Source organism: Dendropsophus ebraccatus, chromosome 7, assembly GCF_027789765.1.
Source record: "Dendropsophus ebraccatus isolate aDenEbr1 chromosome 7, aDenEbr1.pat, whole genome shotgun sequence".
Classification (NCBI taxonomy): domain Eukaryota; kingdom Metazoa; phylum Chordata; class Amphibia; order Anura; family Hylidae; genus Dendropsophus; species Dendropsophus ebraccatus.
Window position 1 is genome coordinate 125,564,535 of NC_091460.1, and position 27,852 is coordinate 125,592,386.

General features: G+C 43.8%; 1 protein-coding gene across 1 annotated transcript in view; it reads left to right on the forward strand.

Annotated features, from left to right (window-relative positions):
• Positions 1 to 27,852, forward strand: part of BANK1 (B cell scaffold protein with ankyrin repeats 1) — a 195,340-nt gene that overhangs the window by 65,808 nt on the left and 101,680 nt on the right. Inside the window, exon 7 of the mRNA XM_069976799.1 lies at positions 14,947 to 15,143. Coding sequence (XP_069832900.1) covers positions 14,947 to 15,143 — 197 coding nt within the window. The remainder of the gene's footprint in view (positions 1 to 14,946; positions 15,144 to 27,852) is intronic.

Genomic DNA, 27,852 nt, shown 5'->3' on the forward strand with positions numbered 1-27,852 from the left:
TAAATTAACACCGCTGCAGCCTATGCCTGATGCTGCAGCGACGTGAATTTACGATCCAGGAGGACACAGGCGCAGGAGCCATGATCCCATAAGCTGATATCCTAAAACGAGCTGGGCATGGAAGCATCAATGACCCCAGGTCATGAAAGGGTTAAAAAAAGGATGCGTTTCAACCTTTTTTTTTTTTTCAAAGTCAATGGAAAAAACTGATCAAAATGGATGGACACAGATGTATCATTTTTTCCATCCGTTTTTTTGCAAAAACATATGACAAAAACGGTTGAAAAAAATAATAATGTGAACCCAGCCTAAACAGAAAGATTGGTAGAACAATTATTATGGCATTAAAGGGGTACTCCAGCGGGGGGGGGGGCACTTTTTTGCTGGGACCGTGGACGAGGTGGCTGAGGGAAAAGACGTCCACTCACCTCCCCAGCTCCAGCGGCGGGTCCCGCATCGCGGCGCTCCAGTTCCCGGCCACTTTCTGGTGTCTGACGGGGGCCCGAGGAGTGACGTCTCAGGTCCGCTCAGCCAGTCAGTGAAGGAGGCGGGATCTGAGCAAACTTGAAACGGATCCTGCCTCCTTCACTGACTGGCTGAGCGGACTGGAGACGTCACGTCTCGGGCCCGTGTCAGACACCAGGAAGCGGCCGGGAACCAGGCACTGGAGCGCTGCTATGCGGGACCCGCCGCTGGAACCGGGGAGGTGAGTGGACGTCTTTTCTCTCAGCCACCTTGTCTCCGGTCCCAGCGAAAAGTCCCCCCCCCCGCTGGAGTACCCCTTTAATTCCATCCTTCCACTCTTATCTTATCCCATTTAGTAATTACCTTTACATTTACCATTCAGATTATGTTTTTAAATATTAGTTACATATTGAATTTACCTTGCCCAGCATTGCTCTCCCAATGTTAGCATACAGTGTGGTGTACATACAATGTGCATACCATTTACACTAGGGGGCATGTGTGCCTTCTCTCCTTCAGCTCTCCCATAAGAAGCCGGGGAGCGAAACATGTTGAAGAATAATGTACATGGCTTTTCTGGATGCCAAGCATCTTCTTTACATTGGCCAGTAGGGTTTGCTTCTGGCTATTTATTTTTGCACTTGAATTTTAACATTCTATAATTGATATGTATGATTATTCCAGCACTCTGTGGACTACAGTAGTTATTGCCTACAGCCATTTATATATGTACTGGCACCATCTGTGTACTGACAGTTGCGCTTCAGTTCCTATTTGCTGCCTATAGCACTTCTACTTTAACGGAGAAGTCCGGGGTTTTTGAAAATCCGGCAGCCGGAGGGGGCAAGGGAGAATTTTATAATGAGTAGGCACTTACATTTCCCTGTGCCCGGGGTGAGGGAGCAGTCTCAGGACCCCTGCCGAAAGCACAACTCGGGGGAAAACGTCTGTCCCAGCTAATGGACTGGCCAATCAGTGACTGGAACGGCATCCAGTCGGGTCGTGATGTGTATACCCTGGAGATGAGGTCTCCAGGGAGTCTGAGGTTAGTCCCGCTGCTCACCCTGGGCATGGGCGCAGGGTAAGTTTGTACTTGTTATCAAATTTCCCCCTGCCCTTGCCTGCTGATGAATTTTCAAAATCTCAGGATTTCTCCTTTAATATTATATATATTTTTTAATATACAGTGATTAGTTTTGTTTGGCAGGTTTTATATGACTGGCATACTCGTACATCAGTATTAAATAAAGCCCTGCCCCCATTTTCTCTGCTCGCTTTACTAACAGGCGTAGTGAAGTCAGCAGGACCTGTCCCTGTAGCAGGGCTTAAAGAGGATGTACCACCTGGTACATCCTCTTTAACCTGAACCCTATGTTTATGTATGTCCTGAGTCCTATGTTTACTGTATGTAGTGAGTTTAACCCCTTAACGACATCGGGCGTACCCATACGCCCCCGTTGCCTGGGCTTTAACGCAAACGGGCGTATGGGTACGCCCGATGTTTCCCCGATCGCTGCGTGTTCACACACAGCGGTCGGGGAAGATGGCCTGCTATAAATCATAGCAGGCCATCATAGCTTCCCGGCACGGGGGGTGGTTAACACCCCCCGTGCTTACGATCGCCGCTATAGGCTGATCAATTCAGATCAGCCAATAGCGGCGATCGGAACCTTTCCGGGTCATCGGTGACCCGATGACCCGGAAAAAAAATGGCGGTCGGTGCTGTCCGAGGACGGCACCGACCGCCATTACTGTAAAAAGTAATGGTGATCGCCGTGCCACCGGCCCGATCGCCGTGAACGGCCGGCCGGCCGTTCACGGCGATCGGGCCGGTGGCACGGCGATCAGAGTCCCACAATATAGTAAATACCTGCCCTGGACCCCTCAGCTAGGTAGCCGAGGGGTCCAGAGCAGGTATTTGTACATTACTCACCTGTCCCGGGCTCCTGATCGGCGTCTTCCGGGTTCGCGGCGTCCTCAGTCATTCCGTTCGGTCTTCGGGTCTTTCCGGCGGTCCCCGTCGTCTTCTCTCGGCTATTTTCGGCTCCAGCCTCGTCATTTTCCGGATTTTGCGCTCTGCTGCCCCCTAGCGGCTGATATGTGTAATACACTTATCAGCAGCTACAGGGATATTCTGAATGTAGAAAAAGGTTTTTTTTTTTTTTCCAAATTTTTTTTTTTCTATTTTCCGCACCCTATCGCCGCTGAGTGTTGATCAGCATCGCACGAAAGTGCGCTGCTAATCAGCAACTCCTCCTTTTTGGCGTAGGGTGTTTTTTTTCTGTATCCTACTGCCACGGTCTGCTTATAAGTGCCGCACATAAGTGCGGCATTTATCAGCAACTCCTTTGTTGGCGTAGGTTTTTTTTTTATACTTACTGTAAAAAAACACGTAAAAAACACTACATTACACCACACTACATTGAATAAAGTTTGACACTACACCACTACATACCCCATATACTAGTCCCCATATAAAGATGGCCCCCAGGGTGTTTTCGGTGTCAGAGGGATACGTTATTATTACCTCCGACACCGAAACAGCCAGTGAGGATGAATGGGGGGGATCCTTCTTTCCTCCATTCATCCTCATCATCCAGTGACGTGTCTGGGGGTAGCGTAGCGTATGCTGCCTCCCAGACACGTCTTTTCCGCCAGTACCGTCCCAATAAGAGATGACGGCATGGTGTGAAATTCTCCAAACTCTGTGAGCGTACCTCAGGGTACACTTACAGATTTCGGGTACGTGCAAACTGCGGAATGGCGAAGGATAACCCTTTGTGCATTCCGCAGCTGGCACCCGCCGGCGGACTAATGCGGGCGCATGTCTCCACCCGTGTCATAGACTCCAATCTATGCACGGGCGGAATCCGTCGTCCATCCAAAGAATGAACACGTTGGACTGAGAGCGGAATCCGCCCGTGCATAGAATGGAGTCTATGACACGGACGGAGACGTGCGCCTGCATCAGTCCGCCGGTGGGTGCCAGCTGTGGAATGCACGAAGGGTTATCTGTCGCGATTCCGCAGTGTGCATGTACCCTTAGAGTGTATGTAGGAAGGGACACCCGAATCCAGCCCCCAGATGCCCCCTCCCCCCCCCATCCTCGGAGTTAGTGGGAAGATCGTCCGGGAACTGATCTTCCCACTGCTGGATAAAGGTCACCACCTGTACGGGGATAACTTTTATACCAGCGCCCCCTCTTCCGGTCCCTCGCTGCCCTGTAGCTTCCGGCACGATCCGAACATATCAGAAGTAGTAATAGAGCCCTAATATTTAGCAGCCATGGAGCGGACCCAGCGCTTCTGGATATGAAGGACCCCGTATCGCACCAGGGCAACATTTTCCAGGTGACGTCCCCCACACAGGAGAACGGGAGACCCCAGAAGAAGTGCAGAGTGTGGGGTAACAGGGGGATCAGGAAGGACACCATTTTCCAGTGTGCCACCTGTCCTGATCACCCCGGCCTCTACATAATGGATCGCTCCAAGGCGCACCACACGTCACTGGGGTTCTACATTATCTAAATTCTGTCCCTTATTCCTATTTCAGGGGTCACGTTGATCCGGGGATTATTCTGATCGCCATTATGGAGTCGGGAAGGAATTTTTCCCCTGTGATGAGGCTACTGTCGTCTGCCTCACGAGGATTTTTTGCCTTCCTCTGGATCAACACAGGTTGAGTTTGATGGACACCTGTCATTTCCAACCTTATAAACTAATAATTGGCCTAATACCCCCAAATAAATTAGAATTGTCCCTTTTCCCCAGCTAAGTAGGTATGGCCGCCATTCCCATTAGAGGATGCCATGATGCAATTACAAAGCCTCTGTGCGGCCAGGACAGTAGAAACCCCCCACAAGTGACCCCATTCTGGAAACTACACCCCATAAGGAATCTAATAAGGGGGGCAGCGGGGATATGGCCCCCTGGTGACGGCCACATTTGGGACGTGAAAGTGAAAAAAATTGTATTTTTTATTTTCTCGGCACATGTTCTACGTAAGTGCCCGTCACCAGGGGGGTCCATCTGCTCACTGCACCCCTTGTTAGATTCCTTATGGGGTGTAGTTTCCAGAATGGGGTCACTTGTGGGGGGTTTCTACTGTCCTGGCAGCACAGGAGCTTTGTAATTGCGACATGGCCTCCATCCTCCATTCCAGCCTCTAAATGGCGCTCTGTCCCTTTGGTGACTTGCCCTGTGCCCATATGGCACATTATGCCCACATGTGGGGTATTTTCGTACTCAGGGGACACTACCCTACACGTTTTGTGTTCATTTTCTTTTTTAACCCCTTGTGGAAATGGAAAAAAATCAAGGCTAGACCAACATTTAGTGTAATTTTTGTAAAATTTTTACTCTAAATTATTAATCTTGTCATGTTTTTTCATTTTCACAAGGGGTTAAAAGATAAAAAAAACCATTTAATGTGTAGAGCAATTTCCCCTGAGTACGGAAATACCCCACATGTGGACATAAAGCGCCATGCGGGTGCAGGGTAAGCCTCCGAAGGGAAGAAGCGCCATTTGGTTTTTGAAGGCTGGATTTGGATGGAATGGATTTCGAGGGGCCATGTTGCATTCAAAAGGCCTCTGTGTTGCCAAGACAGTTGAAACCCCCCACAAGTGACCCCATTATGGAAACTACACCCCTCAAGGAATGTAACAAGGGGTGTAGTGAGCATATGGACCCCACTGGTGACGGGCACAAATGTGGAACAATGTGGCGTGAAAATGAAATATTACATTTTTTACACTATGATGTTGGTTTAGCCTTGAATTTATCATTTTCACAAGGGGTTAAAAGAGAAAAAAACACACAATATGTGTAGAGCAATTTCCCCCGAGTCCGTAAATACCCCACATGTGGACATAAAGCACCATGTGGGCGCAGGGCAGGCCTCCGAAGGGAAGGAGCGCCATTTGGATTTTGGAGGTTGGATTTGGCTAGAATGGATGATGAACGCCATGTCGCATTTACAGAGCCCTCGTGGTGCCAAAACTCTGGAAACCCCCCACAAGTGACCCCATTCTGGAAACTGCACCCCTCAAGGAATCTAACAGGGGGGGAAAAGAGGATATGGACCCCTTGATGACGGGCACATTTGTGCCATGAAAGTGAAAAAATGAAATTTTTCCCTTTCACGTCACATTGTTCCACATTTGTGCCCGTCACCAGTGGGGTCCATATGCTCACTGCCCCCCTTGTTAGATTCCTTGAGGGGTGTAGTTTCCAGAATGGAGTCACTTGTGGGGGGTTTCCAGTGTCTTGGCAGCACGAGGGCTCTGTAAATGCGACATGGCCCTTGAAATCCTTTTCAGTGAAATTCAGCTTCCAAAAGCCAATTGGCGCTCCTTCCCTTTGGAGGCTCGTCCTGCGCCCCCTTGGCACTTTATCGCCACATGTGGGGTATTTCTGTACTCGGGAGAAACTGCGCTACACATTTTTTGTCTTTTTTTGCCTCTTATCCCTTTAAGAAAATGAAAAATTGAAGGCTAGAACAACGTTTTAGTGTAAAAAATAAATTTTTCTTTTTTCACGCCATATTGTTCGGAAAATCTGTGAAGCACCTGTGGGGTCCAGATGCTCACCGCACCCCTTGTTACATTCCTTGAGGGGTGTAGTTTTCTGAATGGTGTCCCTTTAGGGGTGTTTTTTAGGTTTTGACACCCCAGAGCCTCTGCCAACCTGAAGTGGTACAGTCAAAAATGACCAAATATAACGGAGGCGTTGAAATTCACTAGGCGCTCCCTTATATCTGAGGCTTGTGGTTGCGTCAAATAGCGCAATAGGGCCACATATGGAGTATTTCTATAAACTGCAGAAACGGGGCAATAATTATTGGGGTGCATTTCTCTGGTAATAGGTTTATAATTATGAAAAATATTGGATTACAATAAAATTTCTGCACAGAAAATTAAAATTTTCAAATTCCTTACACACTTAGCTTTTATTTATGTGACTCCCCTAAAGGGTTAAAACACTTTCTGGATGTGCTTTTGCAGAGTGTGGGGGGTGCAGTTTCTGAAATGGGGTGCTTTGTGGGGCTTTCTAACATACAGGCCCCTCAAATACACTTTAAACCTGAACAGGTCCCTAAAAATATCTGATTTTGAAATTTGACTGAAAATTTGGAAATTTGCTGCTAATGTTTTAAGCTTCCTATTGTGTAAAAAAAATGAAAAATAGTTTAATAAATGCCGCCAACATAAAGTAGACATGTTGCTAATGCTATTTAATATATAATTTATGTGGTATAACCACTTTCTGTATACGCAAAAAAGTTTCAAAGTTGGAAAAATGCATTTTTTCACATTTTTTCACATTATTTGGGTTTTTTTCATAAAGATTTGTTATGAGTATCGACTCCAATTTACCAGAAATGTAAAGTACAATATGTCACGAGAAAACAATCTCAGAATCAGCCGGATAGGTAAAAGCATCCCGAAGGTATTAATGACTAAAGTGACACTGGTCATATTCATAAAATTTGTCTCTGTCATTAAGGCCATTTCAGGCTCTGTCCTTAAGGGGTTAAGTATCTGGGAATTGTGATGTCGGCACAAGTGGATCAGTATTCTAAACTAAATTTGTTACCACTGTTGGAAAAACTCTGAGGTAAACTGAAAGTATGGAGGGGTCTCCCCCTGAGTATTGCTGCTAGACTAGGGATTATAAAGATGATCATCTTACCCCAGGTGTTATATATCTTAGCCAATAGTCCAGTATGGTTAAGTAGAGATTGTTGGTCCCAGTTGAGAGATATGTAATAAAATAATATGGAGAGAAAAATCAATACGAATCCCATATGATATATGGTGCCTACCTAGTGATAAGGGGGGGATGAATCTACCTGATTTTGAGCTCTACTTTTTGGCCTCCCAGATGGTGTATATAATCCAAGGGGATAGTTTTGATTTTACAGACTATTGGGAATCTAAAAAAACAAAATGGCTTCAAGATCTTCCTACCATCTTGGAGGCTGGAATATTAAGAGACAAAAAAAATCCTTTAAATTTCTTGGCACATAAAACATGGAAAGCCACTAAAACCAAAATGGCAATCACGACTAGCAATGAGTATACCCCCTTTGGGAAAATATGCATCTCCCACAGTTTCAAAAAATACAAGAGTTTAAGTTTTGGGTACAAAAGGGGATTATTAAAGTAGAACGATTCTTTAATGTACAAGGTAATATTAAATCACTAGAGACACTGAGAATGGAATTTGGGGTTAGAGAGACAGATTATTATAGATATTTACAAATGAATCACGCAATAGGGAGGACACAAAATAAGAGGCTATTTAAAACACAGGAATATAAAGGTATGTTGGATAAAGTAATAAGGACGAAAAGAGGGTTGATAGGGAAATTATATAAAATAATTAGAGGGCACTCACAGAAAGAGGTGAAGAATAATTTTAGGGAAAAATGGAGGAGAGATTTGGAGGATGAAAATCGAGATTGGGATAAAATATTTTCTGATATAGATAAATGGTGTAGTAGGCTTAATCACAAGGTGACACAGTTTTTCATTATATATAGGGTTCACTATACCCCTCGTAAGTTGTATTTAATGAAACTAAGAGAGACCGATAGGTGTGTAAAGTGTAATCACGAAGGGGGGGACTTGATTCACTTATTATGGAGATGCCCCAAGCTATATAGATATTGGGGGGGAGGTGATATTGAGATTGGAAAATCGTTTAGACATCAAGATAGAGAAAGACCCAAAGGTATGTGTCTTGGGAGAGGGAAAGAGTTTACACATAAGAGGGGAGGAAAAAAACATTGCTCTTCAAGGAATGTTAGTGGCTAAGAATTGTATCTTAAAGAAATGGATCTCAGTAACTCCACCGGATATTGAAGATTGGGAGAGAAAAATGAAGAGAATAATGATAATGGAGTATTTTAGGGCACAAAAAAACGATAAAATCTAAAAGTTCCGCAAAGCATGGGCAAAATGGCCACAAAGCCAAGATCTGATGATATAACAGAACTAAATATAGAGAAGTGGGGGAGGGAGAGGGAGAATCTTTATATTTATTATGTGTGTTTGGGTTTTTTTTGTTTTGTTTTGTTTTGTGTGTGTTTCTTTTTTTTTTTTTTTTTGAGGCTTGGACAGGAAGGAGAGGGGGTAAGGAGAAAGGTAGTAGAGTGGAGATTAGAGATTACCTGAGATGAGTGCAAAAGATACTATGTAGCACTCAAAAAGGAGATTGATATAAATAATAAAATGTATGTGATTGTAAACGTGGGATGCACTCCCCGAGAACCGAGGATATTACGTAATAACAAAGAAAAGGGAATGATAGTATGGAGGGGGCGGGGATGACTCTGGGAACTGGGGCAGGCTCCCGGTGTCGATTCTTCCTACTGTGGGGCGCTTGCCAACCAAGGGGACTGATCTCATCTGGAAGGGGTAAATACTGGAGATGGAAGGAATTAAATATTGAGTAAAAACAATAACAAATGGAATATAACACATGACTGTACCTTGGGAAAAGTGGTTGGATGGTTACTGGGATAGGCGGTGAAGACATGGTGTACAAATACTGTTGACTCATAGCCACCCCAGGAAGATGCCCCTAGGCTACATTATAAATGTGGTCTGGAGTATCGGAGTGAATGAAGAGGAGTTGGGAATAGGGAGAGGGACCTCTATAAGGTCTGGATCGCTCGAAGACTCCTGTATACATGGAAGTTGTAAAATATGGAGCAGTCTATTAAGATTGAATAATTTATTTCATTTTCTTTTTTTGTACAAATATATAACAAAGTATATGTAATAAGGTTATTAAAATTAAATAGGTGTTTTCCCTCCGGGTGGGTATTGGGCTACTGGTTGTTGGAGGTGCCCCATAGGGGGATGTGGAGAGAGATCGGGGGGGCCTTAACCAGGTTCTTAGTCAGAGCCCTCCAAATCATTCCTTAGTAAGGATAGATATGAGAATAGAACATAGATATTATAATAAAAGAAATATCTAGAGGTATATGGGTCGGAACTCGGGGAGGTGCATCCCATGATAAAGAATTAATGTATTCTTCAGGAACAATAGATAAGTAAGAGAAACAAAGACATTTTCTTTCACAAATGATGGGAAACTCTAATCTCTGTATTTTAAGAATTTTGGAGCTTTGATTTATATATATATAAGATTATGTTAAATAAAGAGGATATAAAAAAAAACAAACAAAAAAAACCTGAACCCACCTATCGAACGGCGGGAAAACAGGTGCTGTGGTCCGTTTTTCGGACCGAGGCCCGTTCCCATGCACAGCGCCGTTCTATGCACGGGAACCGTCCGGGGCTCAAGCACTGGAGGTCGGCCGCCCGCGCCCAGTGGGAGGGAATTCCATCCCCTGTATGACGCAGCTCCCTTAGAATGAAAGGAGCCGCATCACACAGGGGAGGGAATTCCCTCCCACTGGGGGCGGACAGGGCGACCGACCTCCAGTGCTTGAGCACCGGCCAGTTCCCGTGCACGGGAACGGGGCCTCGGTCCGAAAACCGGACCGTGGCACCGGCTTCCCCGTGCCAGCGCCGTTCGATAGGTGGGTTCAGGTTAAAGAGGATGTACCTGGTGGTACATCCTCTTTAAGCAGAAAATTACACCTGATCCAGAGGAATAAACTTACTGAAATGCTCCTTCAACTGCTTCTGATCTGGCCAGTTCTGTTGATGTCACAAAGGGCCTAGGCCTTAAAGCGACTCTGTACCCACAATCTGACCCCCCAAACCACTTGTACCTTTGGATAGCTGCTTTTAATTCAAGATCTGTCCTGTGGTCCATTTGGCAGGTGATGCAGTTATTGTCATAAAAAATTACTTTTAAAATTGCAACTCCATGCCCTACGGGCGTATCTCTGCCCTAACTTTGCACCACCCCCTCTGTCCCTCCTCCCCGCTCTCCTCATCATTAGGAATGCTCCAGGAAGATTGCCTCCTATTCACCACCTGTGTTACCACGGCACATGGGCTGGATCATTAAGACACCTGTGCAATGTTTAAACAGAAGTAAATGTTCCAGTGGCATCTCTAATGATGAAGAGGGTGGGGAGGAGGGACGGAGGGAGTGGTGCAAAGTTAGGGCACAGATACTCCCGTAGGGCACGGGGCTGCAATTTTGAAATTACTTTTTATGTCAATAACTGCATCACCTGCCAAACGGACTGCAGGACAGATCTTGGATTAAAAGCAGCTATCTGAAGGTACAAGTAGTTTGGGGGGGTCAGATTGTGGGTACAGAGTCGCTTTAAGGTCAGCCATTCTGATGAGATCATGGAAGAGACGAAGCATGAGGTGCCAATGTAGGTGGGGAGATTGGGGCACAAGGGCCATGAAACCCCACCCAGTTGGCACTGTCCATCAACGTTAATATGCATTTTTGAGTGGAGAGACCACAAAAAAATCCTTTATACAGTAAGATGTGAAATAGCCAGAATATATATAAAAGGGGGGATGACAATATCACCTTAAGCCACCAAACATGTGAGAGGGAAACTCTTTATTTTACACGAGCACCATGATACTTAAGAAATTAGTAAACCCACTCATCTTTAATATCTATTTTTTTTATGCACTTTATTTTGTCTTAAATGAAACTTACAATTTCCTGAATTTATGACTAGAAATGAGTGAAACGTTCATTTAAACGAAGTGAAGCGCTTTGTTTGACCAGCACTCCGTTCATCGAGCCGACGGCCTTTCAACACTGCTCCGCTCCTTGCCGCTCCTCCCAGGATGCTGGTAAAAAGGTGGAAACTTCTCCCACTTTCCCTTAGAATTAAATAAGCGCTTGTATTTGACGGTTTCGCCGAATTACAAGTTCAATCACTTTTGGCATCAACAGATCTCGAAAAGACACGACCGTCATCGGAGACAAAGAGCTCGATAAGGTTTCATCTATTTGATCTTAAAATTTACATCATTAACAAGAATTTTTATTCCGTTTGGTCTTTCTTATCACTGGAACAACAGTGGGGGCACTCTATATTATTATATAGCCATGCTAATTCACTGTGATCCATCTTAATGAACGTTTCTATATATACAGCTTAGATAGAGGGAATAAAGAAGCTTTTAAAATGTAAATGAAATATTGTGTAAGATGAAAGAAAGTATTATATGATGTCTAAATATACTGAATGTATTTTTGAGCGCAGCAGAAAAAAAGAAGCACTTAAGCCCGTGTGGTTGTGAAGGGAGAGCACTAAACAACGATGATCCCCAGTCAACATATTGTTAGGGATATTATTAACCCCTCAGTTCCTGCACAATGTCATACAAGGTCATGATGATCTCTTGTAAAGATGAGCGCAACTCGAGCATGCTCACGTCCAATCGAATACCTGTGGCTAAAGAAGTTAGATGCAGTCTTAGGGAGTACATGGATTTTTCACACTATCCAGATGTGGGCTTGATACCACATACCTCTTGGTGAATAAGGCCGGCCGGGCACCCGAATCTGCGCCCCCCCCCCCCCGTATCAAATTTACACCGTCTTCCAGCAGGTGTAGGTTTGCGTCATGATTTGCGCCTGCGAGCAGGCGTAAATCATGATAAATTAGGTGCGAGAGGAGGCCACACCTCCTACCCGCCTTATCACACACCCCCAAGCTCTGTCAGCCCGCCTATCAGGCGAGCCGGGCGTACGCCAGGGAGAAGGGGCGAATCCGCACCTTCTCCCTGGCGTATGCCTCTGGCGTACGCTTCGTAAATCCCCCCCATAGTATACGCTCCAGCCAGGATGCCTCACAGCGCCACGAATAACTTACACGTCAGTTTTCTGCGGCCGCTATTCATTGAAGAGCGGCCGCAGAAAACCATGTCAGCGCACGGATGCGCCCACATCAGAACACTGTGGCCCGAAAGATTGTCCGGCCGATACTGCAATACCGGCCAGGATGATCTTTTTAGAGACCGACCGTTCCATGACCCGGCCGGGTCACGGAATGGCCGGTCTCTTACGCTATGTGAACATAGCCTGAGACTGTATGACTCTCTCTCTAATTTTGCTGAGCACTGTATATTGGAGTAAAGTCTTTGAATTATCAGAGATGTGTGTTCATATTGCAGTATAGCACCAGTTTGCTTCTATTGGTCTTTGGACAAAATTTTGTAAAGCTTGTGCAGATGGCAGCCACATCTGTTACACTGTTGCTGGCTTAGGGCCCTATTACATGTAGCGATAATCGGCCAAATCAGGCGATTCGGCCAATTATCACTCTGTGTAATGGAGACAACAATCAGCCGATGAAATGATCAGCGGCTGATCGTTTCTTTAGGTCCAGGCCTGAAATCATTGGGCATCGGACGCGCATCACTACCCGTAATAGCAATGCGTCCCCATGGCCGATGACTGTAGTATAAAGTATTAAAGTATTAGCTGATGTTACCATGTTCCCTGGTGTTCTCAGAGGCCTTCCCTGGTTTCTGCAGCTCTGACTTCTCTTCCAGTCTCTACACTGATAGGCCACGGCTGCTCAGCCAATCACTGGCCGAGACAGGCCATGGCCAATGAATGGCTAAGCGTCCAGCAGCCTGTCAGTGCAGAGACCGGAACAGAAGGCAGAGCTGCACAAACCAGGGAAGGCCTCTGAGGACACTATAAAAATGTGGTAAGGTGAGTTAATAGTTTAATATTTTACACTAAAGGCAAGGGCTGCACGGACATCGCTAACAATGTCCATGCAGCCCTTTCTGCCCTATAGTCGGCCAGTGTAATTGTAAACAAGCGCTGAACTAGTAGATCGTTTACAGTTTATGATCGGGCCATCTAATAGGACCTTGAGTCTGCTCTAGTTGGTGTTAATGTGGCCGACCCACAATAATTGTTAGGACTCGGGCCGTGTGTTCAGCTCAGCGTCCTATTATGCCCTGTTGTTGTATGTGTGAGGTAGACTACTCCTGCTCGCACAGGGTGGAGTGGGGCACTCGCCCTAATTAGGGCGACCCCCTACCCTGATCTACCCCTTGGTACAACATACCCTAAGAAACACCAACGCAGGTCCCTTACCTCCGACAATTAAATAGGGCTAAACGGCTACTGCGGTGGCAGAAAGCCGAGTTGCACTCTGTGCTATCGTGCACAGAGTGTAGCCGGTAGCAGTTTCTGAACGTTAACCTTTTGCCACATTTCAGGCTTTAAACATAAAGATACAAAATTTAAATTTTTTTGTGAAGAATCAACAACAAGTGGGACACAATTGTGAAGTGGAACGAAATTTATTGGATCTTTTAAACTTTTAAAAAATTTAAAAATTGAGCATGCAAAATTATTCGGCCCCCTTGTGTTAACACTTTGCAGGGCCACCTTTTGCTGTGATTACCGCTTCAAGTCGCTTGGGGTATGCCTCTATCAGAAATTCTTGCCCATTCTTGCAAAACAGCTGGACGACATTGGATCATTTAGAAATCCTCACTGAACCTCTGGAGTGAGTTTGCCGCACTTAATGTAAAGGGGCCGAATAATATTGCACGCCCTATTTTTAGTTTTTATTTGTTAAAAAAGTTTAAAAGATCCAATAAATTTCGTTCCACTTCACAATTCTGTCCCACTTGTTGATTCTACACAAAAAAAATAAAAGATTATAGCTTTATGTTTAAAGCCTGAAAGGTTGAAAAATTCAAGGGGGGCAAATACTTTCACAAGGCACTGTATATGATCTGTAATTTAGATGGGGAAAAAAAGGTCATTTGAAAGAAAAAAGCACATTCAGCTTTTTTTTCTTTATCATCATCACCTTTTGTGAGGGCCTATTTTTTGTGGGATAATTTAAAATTTCAGCAGAAGCATAACTCTTTCGTTGGCCTTTACTTTCTCTTTTAGGTGAAAATGGGACAAAAAAATTATTCTTAGGTGATTTATGACCAAATCATCTTTATGACAATCTTCATCTGATCGTAAATCAGCTTTGAAAATTGTTCAGGAAAGTAGAAAAAGGAGCTGGAGACCAGTGGCGTAGCTACCATAGAGGCAGGGTAGGCAGTTGCTATGGGGCCCTTGCAGGAGGGGGGCCCGGGAGAGAAGGTAAGAGCGTTTGTCCTTCTGCTTAACCCTTTATGTACTGCAGTGTGTAAGTGACCCAGTGTTTACTTACATGCTGCAGCACAAAAAATGTGCAGTGTTTGTGTTGTGCGTAGGGGAGGGGGGGCCCTTAAAATTTTTTGCTATGGGGCCCCGTGAATCCTAGCTACGCCCCTGAGGCAGTTCCTCTGACAGAAATCTGTGCTGTATGTAAAAAATGCAGGCTGCAAACTAAATTTACATTTTTAATGGATTTTTTTTTTAAATAATAAAACCATAATACAATATACAGTATGTGGCTACTTTGGTTTGCAGAAAGTAGGAATTCAAGCTCTCTAAATCAAACATTTCTTAATTTTTAATTGTACTAATTGTATTTTTTTTTTTAAATAAATGATTAGTACAGAAAGTCATTTCTATAGAAATCAATCTTTTTTTATTGATATTCCAGGTGGCAGTTCAGAAGAGATACCCACCTTATTGCACTGTGCAGCAAAGCTTGGACTGAAAGAGGTTGCACTTTTACTGATGCAAAGCCCAGCCGCAGATCACTTTTGTAAAATCACTAACAAATATGGGGATGACCCAGCTAACATGGCTGAAAAGTATGGACACCAAGAAATTCAGGATATCATTCATCAACTAAGAGTAAGTGCTGAATACATCATTCTGATGCTTTTGTATTGTAGGCCATGTTCACACAACATATATTTTTGTAAAAGTACGGCCGTTGTTGCCGATTGCAACAATGGCCGTGATTAATACGAAAATATATGTTACCTGGCCTCTATGGAATCCTGTGCGGAGCGTATACACATGGGGGGACATGTATGAAAAGGTGTAAATGCCTTTTTTAGACGCAGATGGGGCAAATGAGTGTAAAAATATTCGCAAATATTTTGCAAATATTTTTTTAGCATCTGCCCGTCTGTGCCACCTTCCCAAGTGGGGTGGAGAGGGGGCGTTACGAGGGGGGGGGGGCTGCACGCAGAGGGGGTGCGGCTTCTGCGTGTGCCACATTTATCATTTTTTCTGTGAAAAAATCATACTAAAACCTACGCCAACTCTGAGAAGGCGTAGGTTTCCAAATTTTCACAGGGAGAGGCTCCGTGCGATTGGGATTTATGTAGAGCCAAAGTACCTCTACATAAATCCCCTGAGCTCCGGAGCTCCGGGGACATTTGTAAGCTCGGCGTAAAAAAAATGCCGGACTTCATAAATGTCCCCCATAGTATATGCTCCGGCTGCGATCTCTCACAGTGCACACTATGGAGCGAGCGGCTCCGGCCGCTTGCTCCATAGTGTGCAGTGTGGAGTTCTGATGCGCCCGCATCAGAACTCTTACGGCACTAAAGTTCATCTGGCCGCTACTGCAGTACCAGCCGGGATGATCTTTTCAGAGACCGGCCGTTCCGCGACCCAGCCGGATCACAGAACTGACGGTCTCTTACAGTTGTGTGAACATAGCCTAACATTGCAAAGCATATTTTGTTGTCTGGTTCCTGTTATATAATTCCATATCAATTTTCCCAGACCAGTTTTTAAAATACTTTTTAATTACCGAAACATATTACATTTGCAGTTGTAGCTTTACATGGGGGAAAAAGGAGTTTTACTCTGGCGCACAAGGCCGGGAGAAGGCGGCAACTAGTCGTCTGGGCGGGGAAGCTGCCTGTGACTAGTCACTACTCACAGCTCAGAATGCTCTGCGGGGATGATTGACAGGCAGAGAGTACACTAATGGGTCTATCAGTCCCTGTAGAGCACGCTAACAGGTGGAGAACCGCGACTAGTCATGGACAGCCCTCCTCCCCACATGACTAGTTGCCATCCCTCTCCCAGCCCTTAATCTGCAAGCACGCTTATATCTGGAGTGGGGTAACCCACAAAGTTGGTGTATAGGGTACCTGGAGCTTTTCCTCTTTACTCTAGCCCTTTGCAAGGTTGCTGGTTACTTTATTATTTTTCCATGGAGGTTATAGCTGCTTAGTACTAACTGAGCTAAAAGTTCGCGGGTCGTGTCCTCTTTTCTCTAAAGCCCCCCTCATGGAGCAGTGCAAATTTTGACTTTTGTAGCCTATTAGTCACTTGATACTAGGCATGCTGAGCAGGGGCGGATTAACTTTACCATAGGCCCCGGGCTATTCACCAAGCCTGGGCACCCCCACCCCACTGTAACTATGGAAGCACTAGCCTGGCGTTCATAGTACAGGATAGATAATGTCATGATGTCCTGATTTGTGCAAAATTGCCATAAAAAAAAACAGTGATTTTTTGGCAAATCATGGCAGAAGTGTAGCCAGGAGACAGTACACCATTGAAAGTATAAGTCTTTTTGGGTGGTCATGGGCCCCCCAGGAGCTCAGGGCCCCGGGCTGCCGCACAAAATGCCCCTATTATAATCCACTACTGATGCTGAGGAGCATGATGGGAAATCCCTGGTTGCATGACACCTAAACACAGTGGAACACTAAATTGTTGGCTGACATACAAAATAATTGTGGCTTCCTCATGCAAGAATTCCTGGTTTATTGGTAGGGAAAAATACAGTGTACTTTACAACAGCTTTATATCAGGTGGAATATCAAGAGGACTGAGAGTATTGAGAGATTGAATAGTTTTTTGTCCAAATAGATAATTATGAATTTATTAGAAATTCCTTTGTAAAGTTATAGAGTTTGTCCTAGGGTTTTTTGGCAGCTGTGTTGCTGAAAGCAGTGGGCTTGATGCATAGCAATTATCATCATACCAGAATCAGGGTCATGTGACCAACATTCCAGAAGCTATTCATATAAAAAATATTACAAGTTATGGGCACTAGATTTCATGTGATAGAATGTTGACTAATTAGGAATGCCACTGGCAGGATTTTTCCTATTCCTCTGCAGTGAACACTGCACAGGTGCCTTCACAATCCAGCCCATGTGCCGTGTTCACACAGCTGATGAATAGGAGAATACCTGCCTGGAGCATTCCTAATGATGAAGAGGGCAGGGAGTAGGGACAGAGAGGTTGTGCCAGACTAATGCACAGGTACTCTAGGCCACACCAGTTTGACACAGGGCTGCAAGTTTAAAAGTTGTTTTTTAGGACAATAACTGCATCACCTGCCGAACGAACCCCAGGACAGATCTTGGATTAAAATCAGCTATCTGACGGTACAAGTGGTTTGGGGTGGGCAGATTGTGGGTACAGAGTCACTTTAAGGCTTTTATGAAAACCATATACACTGTTCATAGTCTATCTACTGAGCTGGCACAGTTACTCAAGCAGAGAAATGTGATATGTTCCCATACTACCCACAATGAAAGATATTGCTGGAGAAAGGAAACCTGCAATGGAGTTTAAAGTGTCCCACTGTCACACAACAAGAGACTGTATTATCATGGGAGCATCAAAACATTTAGGTTGCAGTGACAATCCTGAGAGGATAATATGCATTTTCTCAGTGACTATGAAATCCTAGTTCATAAATATGGTAAGAAAATCTAGAAAATGGAACACATCAGCAAAAACAGCACTATAACCCCCTCCCCCCTCCGTGCTATTCCTTTTTTTTTTAAAACCTTTGGATCCAGGGTGGTGTGCATATTATAAGGGTCTAGATACATAACACAAATGCAAGTACTTTTTTAGTGTGATTAAATGACTGATATGGAGGAAGAGAGGGCTCTGCCCCACAGGGCTTACAACCTACAAATTCTGATGTACCACCAAGCATTCTAGGTTTCAGATATGTGACTTACAGGAATAGATAAGGTATTTGGTAGCTGCGACTTTTCTGGACTTCAGGAGCCTGTATAGAGCTCTGGTGTAGACTTTTTATTATCAGTTTATTTTTATTATTAAAGGGGTACTTGGGGCGGGAGGCAATTTTAGTATTCCCAGAAGAGAGAGGTTATAAACAATGACGTCCACTTACCCCCTGGCTCCAGCGCTGAGGCCGACACCCAATTGCTTTGGTTCCTGGTTCCTGGCTGCTGTTCGGAGTCTGGAGACCGGGCTTGAGGTATGACGTTTCTGGTGGGACCCCTCTACAGCCACTGACTGGCTGATGGCTTAGCAGGCCTGAAATGTCATACCTCAAGCTCAGACCAGGAAGCAGCCAGGTACCAGGAACCGGAGCAGCTAGATATCGGCCTCAGTGAACTTCAACTTATATGGACTAACTAATATGGATAAAGCAAGTCCTTACATATGCCAGTCAGAAAGAGCGACTGGAGACTGAGTGGAGCGATTTTTAGGGTCCTGTACAGATCACGCAGGGTTCCACAGAAATAAAATGAAGTCGCCCCCACCTGGTGCCAAAGAAGCGATTCCTCTTGGCACAGGAAAAGAGCAGTACAGGACATGTAGTATCACACAGTACTGTAGAGGGCGATACTAAACAGCCAACCAGTGCATGCACTTCAGTAATACTGGGGATTTACCAGTAAAATGGCCAATTTCATTGGTCGATCATCTAGGTATTCACATGTTCTGCAGATCCTGACTGTCTATAGCATTGTACTGTGTGTTGAGGCTGGTCTTAAAGCGTAACTGTCATTTCAGGGTAATTTTTTTGAAAACATTAAATATCAATAGTACAAGCGATTTTAAGAAACTCTGTAATAGGTTTTATAAACCAAAAAAGAGTTTCCTTCTGTACTGAAAAATCAATCTCCCAGCCTCCCCCCTCACATCAAATGAAGCAGGATTTCTCTGTCCATTATGTGGCTATGGAGAGGGGAGGGGCTGTAAGGAGTGACTGAGCACGGAGCAGTCCTGCAAAGCACAACACCCTGCAATCTTCTCTCAGTAAGTTCATAGATAAGCACTGACCTTTCTGACCCCAGAATCCTGCGATTTAGGTGCCCAGAGAGTCTACAAACAGCTGACCTTCATGTCACCTCTTCCTGCTCCCTCATCTCCCTCAGCCCCTCCCCCCTCCATAGGCTTACAATGAGAGAGCAGAACCCGTCTTCACTGGCTTCTCTGTAATAAAGACATGTTTGCCTGATAATGCACAGATAAGAAGTCAGGGGGGGAGGCTGGGAGATTGCTTCTTGAGTACAGAAGGAGGCTTTTTTGGCTGATGAAACCTATTACAGAGTTTCTTAAAATCGCTTATACTACTGATTTCTGCAATAAAAAAAAACATGACAGTTACGCTTTAACCTCTTAAGGACATATGACGTACCCGTATGTCATATGTCCTCATTAGCACTTCAAAGCGGGGCCGCGCGGCGACTCCGCTTTGATGCGCCGCGGTCCTGGGTGCCGCGTGTAGCCCAGTACCGCCGCTATTAGCGGGCACGGTCTGATCGCTGTGCCCGCTAATTAGCTAATCGGAGGCAACCGTTCCCTGGTGTCTACTGGGGGAGATCGCTCCTCCGGGACGTTGTCCCGGAGGAGCGATCTCCGTTACTGATGCCGGCCGGGGACTCGTCCAAGATGGCGCCGTCCCCGGCTCGGCACTCGTTTACTTCCGGCTGCAGCAGCCGCAAGTGAACGAGTGCCTATCTCATTGATCTCTGCAGCATATCTATGAGAGATCAAAGTATATATACTAGAAGTCCCGTAGGGGGGCTTCTAGTATATGTGTAAAAAAAAGTAAACAAATAAATAAATAAATAAACGTTTGGTATCGCCGCGTGCGTAATCGCCCGAACTATTAATTAATCACATTCCTGATCTCGCACGATAAACGGCGTCAGCGCAAAAAAAATCCCAAAGTGCAAAATTGCACATTTTTGGTCGCATCAAATCCAGAAAAAATGTAATAAAAAGCGATCAAAAAGTCGTATATGCGCAATCAAGGTACCGATAGAAAGAACACATCATGGCGCAAAAAATGACACCTGACACAGCCCCATAGACCAAAGGATAAAAGCGATTGGAATGGAATGGAGCGATTTTAAGGAACGTATATTTGTTAACAATGGTTTGAATTTTTTATAGGCCATCAGATACAATATAAGTTATACATGTTATATATCGTTTTAATCGTAACGACTTGAGGAACATGCATAACAAGTCAGTTTTACCCCAGGGCGAATAGCGTAAAAACACATACCCCCCCAAATAAACAAAATGTGGGGTTTTTTTCAATTTCACCACACTGTGAATTTTTTTCTGGTTTCGTAGTGTACCAAATGCAAAAATTCAGCCTGTCATTGCAAAGTACAATTAGTGGCGCAAAAAATAAAGGCTCATGTGGGTTTCTAGGTGGAAAAATGCAAGTGCTATGGCCTTTTAAACACAAGGAGGAAAAACCGAAAACGCAAAAACGAAAATGGGCCCCGTCCTTAAGGGGTTAAGTTACGATGGAACATGGAAAAGAACATTGTATGTTGAAAATATTGTATCTTGAGGCCATTGTAAGTTGAGGGCCACTGTACAGGGATATGTGATGGGAAATAAATGGACATGTATGTCCAATATTAATATGGCACCACATACACACCAACAAGATAGCCCTGTATAGGCTTGGACATAGACATATTGGATTGAACATACAGGTAAACCAGCAAAGTTTCATACAATATAACAAACATGACAAGCCTTTTATATCTTCAGCCAGCAGATCTGTGTGAGATAACATAAGATTACAGTGGATTTCCTCTGTGATGACATATACTGTATCTATATGTCCTATTAGATACTATAGAGTTAATAAAGAGCCTTAGCTAAAAGCAGTTATCACTATGGAGGTGCATTGACATCTGTGTATTCCGCCAATTGATTTATCTTTAAACCATCAAGTTGCTTCCCTAGGCGTAATAACTGACTAAAAGGGGTCTTGGCAATGGTACTACCTATCATCAGCAAATTACAGAGGTAACAGATTACATAACAGGGGCCTTCTAAGTGAGTAAACTATGAGATAAAGCATGTATGTGTGTACATGTCTATGTGCACGTATATCGGTTCCATCAATATTTACCACTCAGAAGGGACAATTCGTCCGTGTGCCGTTGATCGTTGATTTAGATCTGACCCTAAAATCTTTGTTAATCGTTCGTTGTAATTCCAAATTCGTTTACTAATTGTTCAGTGTAATTCCACATTGTTTCGTCTTTTGCTGGGATAAGATGGAGCAAACGATTGTAATAACTAGCGACTATTGTTCTGTGAAGTATGGTGAACAATTTTAGGTTAAACAATCTTGTTTACGATCATTTATAATCGTTAAAATCGTTAAAAGCTAATAGTTAAAAATCGCTTTGTCTAATAGGACCCTGAGGTTACATAATAATGTTGAAAAAAGAGGCATGTCCATCAGGTTCTGGCAGCCCTGGCTGCCTGGAAAAGCTGGATCCAGTTCTGGGCGAATTTTCTCAAGACTGGATCCAGCTTTCCCAGGCACCTGGGGCAGAGCGGCACAGACTTTAAAAGCAACAGGCTGATAAGCATATTGCCGCGCTAACAAAGCGATTTACTTCGTTTGTACTGTAAATTTGCTCATCTTTACTAACAGGGATTGTGGGGACAACAATGATAAGTTACTGGGTCACACAAACAATCCAGAGTTTCTGTGGCCTGACTGCAAGTTTGATTGAGCTGCAAAGGAGCGCTGATCTCACGGATTATTGATCCTGAGCCCAGATGGTGATGAGTCAGGATCAATATTCAAAACAAGAATTTTACATAAGTGTTCGTATTTTCTTCTAAGGACTCAGCTAGGCTGTAAGGAGATCGTGGGTTAAGTATTTTATCTCTTACATTGTGTCACTCTAGTCACTAGACCTTCCAAGCCTTGTAGTAAATGGAGCCATGGTGAAAACAAAAATGACGATGTAATTGAGTGAGCTTATGAAACCTAGTCACAAATTTTGACACACACTGCTGTCTGCAAGTGAAAGCGCTCAATGCAGTGAAATCCTAGGTGCATCGCCCCCTGGGAAACATGAATATGCAAAAGAAGAGCCAGTTGAGCCTCATTGAAGAGTCTCGAGTGCTTTCACTAGCAGCCGGCAGTGTTATCTTTGGCTAGTCTCCCTGAGATCAGTAATCTATTTCTATTTCCCAGAATCCTGCTCCACACTGATGAGGGACAACACCCTGAAACAGCTGTCTGTGGATGGATACCTGGCCTTGGTTTTTCCCTTGTCATTAAATTGACTTATAGGGCCACTTAATATGGTGGTTTCCCTACAGGAGCTGCCCCTTGGCTGGGTCCTTCCCGGAGGGATATCTGGCTAGTCCTGTGTTTCGAGACTCTTCAATGAGGCTCCACGGGCTCTTCTTTTGCATATTCATGTTTCCCAGGGGGCAATGCACCTAGAATTTCACTGCATTGAGCGCTTTCACTAGCAGCCGGCAGTGTTATCTTTGGCTGGTCTCCTAATGCACGCTGTGGTGGCCATCGATATTCTGTACATAGCTTGAGATATCTATAAAATGCACAAATGGTGTTTATTTCTGTAAAATAGCAGTTCTTAAGCATTAGCAATGTTGTGTTTATGTGGGTTTCTTTTTATTAATTGAATAGTTATATCGCATGAAAAATGAGGACTGTCTTAGACTACTAAACTTGCTTGTATATTGCTGAGGACGGTTTGTAGTAATGGCTGGGCACTGGATTTATGTGCATTGATGCTTCATTTGTTGTGTATTGACAGTTATGTATTCAGTCCTTGTTTTTAATTATTCAAAGGTCATAAATTGCATATTCAAATAGTCTTTAACAAATGATGGAACATGCAGCCTATAAAGCATTTTGTCAACCTTTATGTAATAGGAAACTCTTAATGCTACATAGTGTGTGACTAAGAGCATACATAATATAATGAAACCATCTTATAAGGACATTCCGTTATTATTCACTTGTTATATTTTACACTATAAAACACATATAACTGACAATGGATATTTGAGCGTTAGAAACCAGTTTGAATATCGTACAGCTCCACGTAGTAACCCATAGATTTTTCTCTATGTATTGTATTGCAACTGGCTGACATTTGGTGTATGTACCAGACCAGTTCTACATAGAAGGATCCATATAAAAGTACAAGGCCTGGTTTCCTATGTGTTTGTTTGTTTGTCTATTAATATACTGTATATACATGTTCACACACTGTATAAACATTGGCCGTTGTGTGCAGTGTCAAACAACGGCTGGTTTCTCAGATGTCCACCTGGCAGATACTGTAGTATCAACCAGATGAACATCACTTTATTAGAATTAAAATGCGGGCACATTCGGGTGTGCCCGTACTCCAATTAGCTATAGAGCACAATGTAAAGTACGGCCGGGAGCCATACTTTACATTGTGTGCACAGGCTATTTTGTATGGCCGCTGTCCACTGAATAGCGGCCACACAAAGTAGACCTGTCAATTATTTTGTGTGGCCGTATGGAACACCGGCTGTAGTGTATACAGCGTTTATACACTACGGACGTTGTTTTATATACACTAGTGTGATTCCACATTGTCAATAAACAACAGTTGTTGTTGCAACCTTCAATAACAGCCTTTGTTTATTGAAAAAATACGTACTGTGAACGTGGCCTTACAGTGTAAGTTTTTTGGCAATCTATATCAATTCAGTGGCATTTGCTGCTGCCGACCATGACAAGAATTCCTGCTAACTGCCAGTCAGTTCGTTTTCCTTTGCAGTGCACTGAAGTGCATTATTCTTGTCCATAAACATGGTCATATGCTGTTGCTGTATCTAGCTTTTATGCGGCTGCCTGTCATTACCTCCAGCATCGCTGTCACTAATATGTGTGGGCCCCCTCACATTGGAGCAGACCCACACACAATAAAAGCCCCTTCAACAGCAGTTATATATATATATATATATATATGTTTCTTCCTCACTGGGCATAGGAAAGGGTTAAAGAGCCACCCTAGTGCTGCTAAGGCTTTTATACTCACTGATGCCTGATTCTAGCGTGCTGTTAATTCCAACATCCGCGACCCTGTTGTCCAGATATGCCCATTTTTCGGTATATGCTAATAAGTAGGTCTGTTGGACTAAAAGCACTGGAATGAGAGTATATATATATATATATATATATATATATATATATATATATATATATATATATATATTATCAGTACCTGCTTTAAAATCTATCTATCTATCTATCTATCTATCTATCTATCTATCTATCTATCTATCTATCTATATATATATATATCCTGCACATTAAATGGCGAAAGTGGCATATTACAAAAAAAATTCAACTGCAATTTTTTTTCATATTTATTAGAAATTTTTTGTAATAAAAATAAATTATTTTAAATGAGTAAAAATTCCATACAGGTCATAGTGCAAAAAAAAGCACTCAAAGAGCCTCATTGTTGGAAAAATAAAATAAAAGTTATAGTGGTGAGAATAGAACAATTTTAGCATTTTTATTTAGCAAATTTAGTTTTCTTGACCTACAGAATAAAGAAAACCTGTTGGTTTGGTAAAATTAATTCAAAATAAGCCCTCATACAGGTATGTACATGGAAATATAAAAGATTTATGTCTCTTGGGAAAAAAAAGAAGGAAAAATGTACACTGGCTGCGTCCACAAGGCCTAAATAGGCTGTTTTCTTGAGGGGGTTAAACGTGCCTGGGATAAACATATACCTATTCTAAAATAATAAAGGGGTGGACTACATGGACCAGGTGGTCTTCTGCCAACAGTCTTCTATGTTTCAATGTTTACAGCATTTTGTCTGGTAATGAATGAAGCTGAAGCTACAGAAAAAGCAGACTGGAAGTGAAAGCATCAAGTGCTGCAATTTGACTGCAGTGAAATGCGATTCTGTTCTTCAACAGCTTGGGGTAGGGAACTGTCAGGAGTGCTGTGGGAGGGGAGTAGGCAGGGTGATGAACCACTGAGGGAAAGCAATGCATTCTGGGAATAGTACAACCATGACCTCCTGAACAAATGCGACATGTTTAATTTTTATGTGATGTTGGAGACCAAATTTATATGACTAAAACATCCCATTTATGGATTCCCCTCCCCGACCTCTGTATGAGCCTATCAGTTAAAGTGACTCTGTACTCACAATCTGACCCCCCCCCCCAGCTTGTACCTTCGGATAGCTGATTTTAATCCAAGATCTGTCCTGGGGTCCGTTCGTCAGGTGATGCAGTTATTGTCCTAAAAAACAATTGTTAAACTTGCAGCCCTGTGCCAAACTGACGTGGCCTAGAGTATCTGTGCCCTAACCTTGCACCACACTTCCGTCCCTCCTCCCCACCCTCTTTATCATTAGGAATGCCACTGGCAGGATTTTTCCTATTCCTCTGCAGTGAACACTGCACAGGTGACTTAACAATCCAGCCCATGTGCCGTGTTCTCACAGCTGATGAATAGGAGACAATCTGCCTGGAGCATTCCTAATGATGAACAGGGCAGGGAGGAGGGACAGAGAGGGTGTGCCAGCCTAATGCACAGACATTCTGGACCACACCAATTTGGCTCAGGGCTGCAAGTTTAAAAGTTGTTTTTAGGACAATAACTGCATCACCTGCCGAACAGACCCCAGGACAGATCTTGGATTAAAAGCAGCTATCCGAAGGTACAAGTGGTTTGGGGGGGTCAGATTGTGGGTACAGAGTTGCTTTAAGGTAGCTCAAAGCTGCCGACAGATCCTTATTTAACATAGTCTTTCTGTTGTTGATATTAGGGATGAGCGAACTTTTCAAAAGTTCGGTTTGGTTCGATACGGCAAACTTTCATGAAGTTCGGATTGGCCCGAACCGAACCAAAAACGAACCTTGCTCTAACGGCTGAATAATTGCAGCTACAATAGTGGGAGTGTGATAGGTTATACTTTCATTTAGTTTTAGTTGATATTACAATGAAAAAAGTGGGGGAAAAAAGTGCAAAAATAATGAGAAAAAAAAAAAAATAAATTAATACTAATAGGAATAATTTTAATATAGTGAATAAAAGTGCCAAAATAGTGACAAAAAATATTGAAAAAAAAAAAGTTTACAAGGAGGATGCGGCAGCACTTGATTGCACCCAGGCCAGTATTGTTGAGAAGAGACAAGTTGAGCAGCAGGAGGAGGCAGCAGTTGATTGCTCGCCTCTCAGGCCAGTATTGTTGAGAAGAGACAAGTTGAGGAACAGGAGGAGGCAGCAGTAGATTGCTCTCCTCTCAGGCCAGTATTGTTGAGAAGAGACAAGTTGAGCAGCAGGAGGAGGCAGCAGTTGATTACTCGCCTCTCAGGCCAGTTTTGTTGAGAAAAGACAAGTTGAGAAAAGAAGGAGGCAGCAGTAGATTGCTCGCCTCTCAGGCCAGTATTATTGAGGAGAGGCTACTTGAGGAGGAGGCAGCAGTTGATCGATTCATGGCCAGTATTATTGAGGAGAGGGTACTTGAGGAGGATGAGGCAGCAGTTGATTGATTTAAGGCCAGTATTATCGAGGAGAGGCTACTTGAGGAGGAGGCAGCAGTTGATTGATTCAAGGCCAGTATTATCGAAGAGAGGCTACTTGAGGAGGATGAGGCAGCAGTTGATTGATTCAAGGCCAGTATTATCGAAGAGAGGCTACTTGAGGAGAAGGCAGCAGTTGATTGATTCAAGGCCAGTATTATCGAGGAGAGGCTAATTGAGGAGGATGAGGCAGCAGTTGATTGATTCAAGGCCAGTATTATCGAGGAGAGGCTAATTGAGGAGGATGAGGAAGCAGCAGTTGATTGATTCAAGGCCAGTATTATCGAGGAGAGGCTAATTGAGGAGGATGAGGAAGCAGCAGTTGATTGATTCAAGGCCAGTATTATCGAGGAGAGGCTAATTGAGGAGGATGAGGAAGCAGCAGTTGATTGATTCAAGGCCAGTATTATCGAGGAGAAGCTACTTGAGGAAAAGAAAGCAGCAGTTGATTGATACCAGGCCAGTATTATCGAGGAGAGGCTACTTGAGGATGAGGCAGAAGTTGATTGATTCAAGGCCAGTATTATCGAGGAGAGGCTAACTGAGGAGGAGGAGGCAGCAGTTGATTGATTCAATGTCAGTATTATTAAAAACAGACCAGTTGAGGAGCAGAAGAAGGCAGCAGTTGATGGCTCTCAGGCCAGTATTGTTAAAAACAGACAAGTTGAGATGGCAGCTTCCGCAGCTCTTGATTCCACCCAGTATGTTTCACAAACAAACAAACAAACTTTTTTATTTTTTTTTTAAAGTTTTTAAAACTTTTTTGGTTGCGGGCAGCTAGATGGAGTTGACGGCAACCAGCAGAGCACAAACGGACAGCTTTTGTGGGGCGCTGACTTAGCGTTACCTAGAACAGCTGATCACAAACAAACAAACAAACTTTTTTTTTTTAAGTTTTTTTAAACTTTTTTCTTGCGGCTATACGCGGTTAACGGCACCCAGCAGAGCAGCAACGTCTAGCGTCTCCTCTCTGTCA